At 37.3% G+C, this 7,474-nt stretch overlaps 1 protein-coding gene across 1 annotated transcript; it reads left to right on the forward strand.

Annotated features, from left to right (window-relative positions):
* Positions 1 to 2,420: 2,420 nt before the first annotated feature.
* On the forward strand, positions 2,421 to 5,480 carry LOC307131149 (uncharacterized protein). The gene is made up of 3 exons (XM_079824637.1): positions 2,421 to 2,497; positions 3,129 to 3,363; positions 3,622 to 5,480. Exons 2-3 carry the CDS (start codon positions 3,279 to 3,281, stop codon positions 4,470 to 4,472), a joined length of 936 nt encoding a protein of 311 aa, XP_079680763.1. The 5' UTR covers positions 2,421 to 2,497; positions 3,129 to 3,278; the 3' UTR covers positions 4,473 to 5,480.
* The last annotated feature ends 1,994 nt before the right edge of the window (positions 5,481 to 7,474 follow it).

Raw genomic sequence — 7,474 nt, forward strand, 5'->3', positions numbered from 1 at the left:
GTCTTAAGACACGGAACGATCGGTTTCTGAGAGAAACCGAACAGTATTTATGCAATTAATTTCACCTCATATCAGACGAATGCTTCAGCTCTGCAGACTGCCATCACTTCCTGTCAGTGAGGTCAAAATTCTGGCCGGGTCATAGATATGTATACGTAGATTCCTCATTCGAGCGATCCACGCAGGCACTAATGAGGTATCTATGTATATATCTATGACCCGGCTGGAATTTTGACCTCACCTACGGGAAGTGATGGCAGTCTGCAGAGCTGAAGACATTCGTCTGATATGAGGGGAAATTAATTGCATAAATACCGTTCGGTTTCTCTCAGAAACCGATCGTTTCGTGTCTTAAGACATCAATGTGTCGTCATGAGCCGCAGGGTTTAATTTGAAGTCGTCTGTCCATGTTTTTTTTACTCTAATAGATTTCGTCTCCATTGACAAGCATTATATGAGTGACACACAGCAAAATGCTCATTGCAAAAAACAACAAAAAAAATCCCCAAAGTAATCCATATCGTCGCTGTCCGATGAAAACCACGTATGTCGATTTTGCCGATTTTGAGATTTTTCGACGGATTGAATGTCCAGGTTCATTTCCGTATACTGTATGCTTCACATATCTAAATGGCCAATGAAAAGTTGTGAAATCATGTCATCTGATTTTCACGTATATCCATTTGGTGTCAAAGCTGTCAATCACGCCGCGTATCTCCCGCCCTGTGGAAGCATCTCGCCGGTCTCGTGAAGTTTCATCGAAGCTCAGCACTGGATAGCCGAAAGTACGACATTGAAGCTCTCTACAGTTTAGTTCTAATCTAGTTCTTCACAGATTAGTTTGCTTGCTAGTATGTAAATAAACTCGGTCTCATTGATAAGATTCAAACTTTTTTTTTTCTTAGTCAAACTGATCAAATTATAGCCTGTAATGCTACTGTCATGATTGTCACTAGAACATGCCTCACTCATACTGCTATCACCGCTTGCCAGAGGCTGAGAATGTCCAGCACGTATTCCTCTGTCAATATGAAACGCGGCTTGGCCATTCTAATTAATGATCGGAAGAACGCGTATCGACCACCGTTACTGTAAAATATGCACGTATGTCCATTTAAACAAAATTTTGGTCAAATGTGGATTATATCATTACACTGGCAAGAATATGGTTACATGTAAAGATGCCGTACCAAGTATGACAACGCTACATTCAACTGCTTTTGAAATACTGTGTTTTTTTCACTTCCTGAAAAGTAACCGTTTTGGACATACGTGAGTTTCATCGGGAAGCGACGATATGAATCACATGGTTTCCTCCAAGACCTCTGAAGAGACACAATCGCTCTTTATGATTTACAGTTTAAATTTAGGTTTATAATCACATTCAAGCAACATAGTCTGAGCTCATTATCATGAGAACCGAACAGCTCTGGAACAATTAGGTTTAATCATGTGTGGTTTGCATTTAAACACAAGTAAAAACAGGCATTTTTATTAAAGATTTATGATTTATGATCACGTTTCTCTATATAGATCAGTGTTTATGATGCATTTCAAATAATATGATGTTGAAATCCTTATTGGAATTTTAGTAGTAGCCTATTACAAACGGATCATGTAATGGACAACAGCCTTTTAAGATGTAAAAGTGAACAACATATGAATAAGTATGCATATTGCAATGCTTAATAATAGTTTGTAAATGTTTATAATACATTATAATTTGATACTTTTTAAATGTTAAATGTTTTTTTTAAATATCTTACTTTTGAAAATATTAAAAAAGATAAATGCATAAATATTTAATATATATTGCATTATATATGTATTATATATAGCATAAATAAATACACTAAATATGTTTTTTAAAGTATAATTAAGCATATATATTTATTACCAAAGTACTTCTGGTATACTTTTTAGAAATATATTGAATTGCAATTCAATATATTTTTAATGCATTTCAAATAAGCATGTTGGGAATACAAATGTATTATAAGCATACTACTTGAATTTCAAGTCTATTTTTAATTTATTTAATAGTACAACGTTTTCACCTGGGCTGCTGTCCTGTCTATAAATCCATAAATCTACACTCATAACTGGAACCACTGTTTTTTTTTCATAGATACAGTCTCACATTCACTTCAGGTTTGTGAAAGAATATTGTGGACTTGTGCCATCCATAGGACCAGATATTCAACAGATTTTAAAACATAGATTTCAAAGGTTTGTCTCAGCTTGATAAATGAAATGCAACTGGATCTAAACTGAATGAGACAGAGATGTTTTCAGCAGCTCGGGTTAATGTGGTGCTGCTGTTATTTCTCTCGGTTATTTCGAGTCACCGAGCGCCCCCTGGAGGAAACAAGCGAGTAACGTTTGCTGCTCAATGCGTGCGGTAGGTGTTCACGACAGCTGAGAGCGCGTTTGCGGCAGCTGGAGATCGCGAACCTGAAAAGTGAAGCTAGATGAGAGAACGGACAAACTACAAGAGGTAAACAAACACATAACTAACGTCATATAAGGGATTCAGTCCATTTTTTTATTGAATAGATGTGTATGGTTAGTTAAATATGTCGAAAAAACAATTAACAGTTGGATGAGAATGTTTGTAAAGCTACATATTTATGAATTGTTTTGTGGATGATGATCACTAGCTTGTTTGACTTAGTTCATATATTGTTAAATAATTATCATAAGAGCTGTGACAAAATAACCAAATAGTCTTCGGATATGACATGCACTTAGATCATAATATTGTACAGCAGTTATTATTCACATTTTGACTGTAGAATGACAGAACTAACCTTTGGCTCATCATAAATCTGATATTTGATAGACAGACACAATCTCTTGTTTTCTGTTATTACCCTTACGAAAATTAACCATGGTTTTACTACAAATAAAACAAACAAAAAAACATGGTTATTAGTTAAACTGTGGTAACCACAAATTAACCATGGATTTGCTACTCTAACCATAGTTTAACCATGGTATTTGTGGTAAAACTGTGGCCAATTTACAGCAGATCTCAGACATCACAATAATGAATGAGGTAAAAACAGGGAACTTTTGGCTTTTCAGCAGCTCAGTTAAACATTATGGCCTGTACTTTTTAAATGCAGATTTAATCAAAACACAGTGATCACAGTTCACACCTGCAGTGAAGCCCCTCCCACAACAATTCACCAATAAATACTGGGAATATTCACATCATCCTACAAGAGGAGGACAAACTCCAGGTGTAGCAGCTGAAATCTGTGTGACTGTTAAATATGGAGTTTATTAAAGAGGAGATTGAAGACATGAGTTATCCAGAACCATCCAGAATAAAACATGAAGATACTGAGGAACAAACAGGTTGGTGTCCATTTTTGATTCTTCATTGTTGACTGCTTTGGTGGATGTGAATTAATAAACAGTATATGGATGATAAATGATAGAGAAATGCATCTAAATGATAATAATAGTACTTGTCAAGAATATTGTTAATTATATTAAAAAGTGAAAGACAGAATAAAACTTTGCCACATGAAAGATCTGTTACCTGATCTCTGTTGCTTTCTGCTATTAAATAAAGGTTCACTTGAACTGATTCTAACTTGATTTGTATTTTAGACCAGGTGGAAGTGAAACGGGAAAGACAAGAACTGAATGAAGAGGAGGAACATCATAACCTTAAAACTCAAAGAACAAAAGCCAAAAAGCTGCACACCTGCACTCAGTGTGGAAAGAGTTGCACACATAAAGGAAACCTTAACAAACACATGAGAGTTCACACTGGAGAGAAACCGTATACATGCACTCAGTGTGGAAAGAGTTTCACACAAAAAGCACACCTTATCGCACACATGAGTGTTCACACTGGAGAGAAACCGTATACATGCACTCAGTGTGGAAAGAGCTACACACAAAAAGAAGACCTTAACAAACACATGAGAGTTCACACTGGAGAGAAACCGTATACATGCACTCAATGTGAAAAGAGTTACACAAGTGTAACTGGTCTCAAGATTCATCTGCGCATTCACTCTGGAGAAAAACCATTCAAGTGTGATCAGTGTCGTAAAGACTTTATTTCATCATCACATCTAAAACAACACCTGCAAGTTCATTCAGATGAGAAGCCTCATGTGTGTTCTCTCTGTGGAAAGAGTTTTTCAAGGCTGGACAGTCTTAAAATTCACCAGAAAACACACAATGAAGTGAGAGATTATATGTGCTTTGACTGTGGGAAGAGCTTTACTACAGCTATAGGTCTGAAACAGCACCAAAGAATTCATACTGGAGAAAAACCTTACAAGTGCTCATATTGTGACAAGTGTTTTGCTCATTCTGGACACCTGAAAGTACATGAGCGAGTTCATACTGGAGAGAAGCCGTACCGCTGTACTCAGTGTTGGAAGAGTTTCACCCAATCAAGTAGTCTCGTGACTCATATTATAAAGCATTGTTCTGTATCACAGTGAGCAAATGTTTTCTTCAGATCCAAAATGTTCAAGTAAATCATTGTGTGCCATCTTTGTTGAAAAAAAAGTATATTGTATTGTGTATATAGTCTCTTTTTCAATAGTATATTTTGACCAAAATTGTATCATCTTTAAATATATAAAAAGTATATTAGCAGAATAGAACCGGAGAAAAAGTCCTGCTGTTTGGAGGTAAGTTGTAGCCTACTAGTCATTAAATTATTCGTATCAATTTCACAAACGAAAAACTTTCAATGTTTCGTGTTACTTTAACAAACAGAAAAGGAGGTTTTGGTTTGATATTATTATTATTATTTTTTTTTGTGATAACGCTTCAGTGTTCTTTTAATGAAAAACTTGTTAAGTTAATTTTGTTCAGTTTTGCTGAAACCATGTGAAGTTTAAATAATGTTGGACTTGTTAATGAAATTTGTCTCTTTATTAGTGATGCGTTACATTTGATTTATTATAATGGCCTTGAAAACAAAGGCAATTAACATTGGGAAAATGTCTTCCAAGTAATTCATTCAAATGTAGTTAAATGGCAGCACATTTACAATACTGTATTGTGTGACATTATGAAATTCAAAGTATGTTGTACAAACTATAGCCAAGTAATAAAATATATTGTTACTGACTATAAAGTGTGTCACAGTGTATTTTGGTTTTGTTTCATGTTCATGTTCTTATTTTATTTTATGTTCAATGTCATGTTTCCTGGTTTGTCATGTGATTCCATTGGGTTCATCTATGTTTGCCATCTATAACTACTCGTTGGTTATTCAGCAGTCCACGCTTCATGAAGTTGTTTTAGTTATTAATCTCCCTCCAGGTCAACTGGGTAACTTCTTGGATGATTTGAATATGTTACTCTCCCACTTCCCTGAGGATGGCACTCCTCTGGTACTGCTTGGTGACTTCAACATCCACCTTGATAAACCCCAGGCTGCTGAGAAAAAGTTGGGACAGTATGGAAAACGCAAAAAAATAAAAAAAGAAGTGATTTCTAAATTTACTTTGACTTGTATTTCATTGCAGACAAAATGAACACAAAATATTTCATGTTTTGTCTGGTCAACTTCATGTCATTTGTAAATATGCATCCTTTCCTGTCATTCAGACCTGCAACACATTTAAAAAAAAAAGATGGGACAGGAGCAATTTAGGGCTAGTAATGAGGTAAAATGGTTAAATAATAATGTGATTTCAACAGGTGATTGTAATTATGATTTGGTACAAAAGCAGCATCCAAGAAAGGTCTATGGTGGTCCGGTGGGTTAAACCATGGAACTGATATGCAGAAGGTTGCTGGTTCGATCCCAGTGGTCACCACCAGTGTGTCCTTGCGCAAGGCACTTTACTCCATGTAGCTCCAGGGGGATTGTCCCTGTAAAAAGGGCACTGTAAGTCGCTTTGGATAAAAGCGTCTGCCAAATGCGTAAATGTAAATGTCTAATCCTTTAGGAGCAAAGATGGGCAGAGGATCGCCAGTTTGCCAACAAATACGTGAGAAAATTATTCAAATGTTTAAAAACAATGTTCCTCAAAGAAAGATAGGAAGAGATTTGGATTTTTCACATTTAACAGTGCATAACATAAATAAAAGATTCAAGGAATCTGGAGGAATTTCAGTGCGTAAATGACAAGGGCGCAAGCCTAAGCTGAACAACCGTGATCTCTGATCCCTCAGGCGGCACTGCATCAAGAATCGTCATTCATCTATAAGCGATATCACCACATGGGCTCAGGACTACTTTGGCAAACCTTTGTCAAGTACCACAATACGTAGTTACATCCACAAATGCCAGTTAAAACTGTACTGTGCCAAAAGGAAGCCCTATGTTAACAGTGTCCAGAAGCGCCGTCGACTTCTCTAGGCTCGGAGGCATCTGGGATGGACCATCACACAGTGGAAACGTGTACTGTGGTCAGATGAATCAGTATTTCAGGTATTTTTTGGGAGGAATGGACGCCATGTGCTCCGGACCAAAGAAGAAAAGGATCATCCAGACTGTTACCAGCAACAAGTCCAAAAGCCAGGGTCTGTCATGGTATGGGGTTGTGTCAGTGCCCTTGGGAAAGGTAACTTGCACTTCTGTGAAGGCACCATTAATGCTGAAAAGTACATAGAGATTTTGGAGCATAATATGCTGCCTTCAAGAAGACATCTTTTCCAGGGACGTCCATGCATATTTCAACAAGACAATGCAAAACCACATTCTGCACACATTACAAAGTCCTGGCTGCGGAGGAAGAGGGTACGGGTACTTGACTGGCCTGCCTGCAGTCCCGACCTGTCTCCAATAGAGAATGTGTGGCGCATTTTGAAGCGCAAAATGCGACAACGAAGACCCCGTACTGTTGCCCACCTTAAGACTTGTTTACAGGAAGAATGGGACAAAATTACACCTGAAACACTTCATCACTTGGTGTCTTCAGTCCCTAAACGTCTTTTAAGTGTTGTGAAAATGAATGGCAACATTACAAAGTGGTAAATGCTTTACTGTCCCAACTTTTTTTGAAATGTGTTGCAGGTCTGAATGACAGGAAAGGATGCATATTTACAAATGACATGAAGTTGACCAGACAAAACATGAAATATTTTTTGTTCATATTGTATGCAATGAAATACAAGTCAAAGTAAATTTAGAAATCACTTTTTTTTTTTTTTTGCGTTTTCCATACTGTCCCAACTTTTTCTGATTTGGGGTTGTACTACAGCTACTCACAAATCAGGTAACCATCTGGACCTGATCTACACACTACTGCTCCACAGACAACACTTTAGTTACTCCACTGCACACCTCAGATCACTTTCTCATCACTATTAACCTCCTACTGACTCCGGACACAACACACACTCCTCCACAGATCACCTTTCGGCGTAATCTACGCTCGCTCTCCCCCTCCCGTCTATCCACTTTGGTTTCATCCTCACTCCCTCCACCTGCTCAGTTCTCAGCACTAGACACTAACAGTGCTACTGACACTCTTTGCTCCAC

This window comes from Gobio gobio (assembly GCF_949357685.1).
Source record: "Gobio gobio genome assembly, chromosome: 8".
Taxonomy (NCBI): Eukaryota; Metazoa; Chordata; class Actinopteri; order Cypriniformes; family Gobionidae; genus Gobio; species Gobio gobio.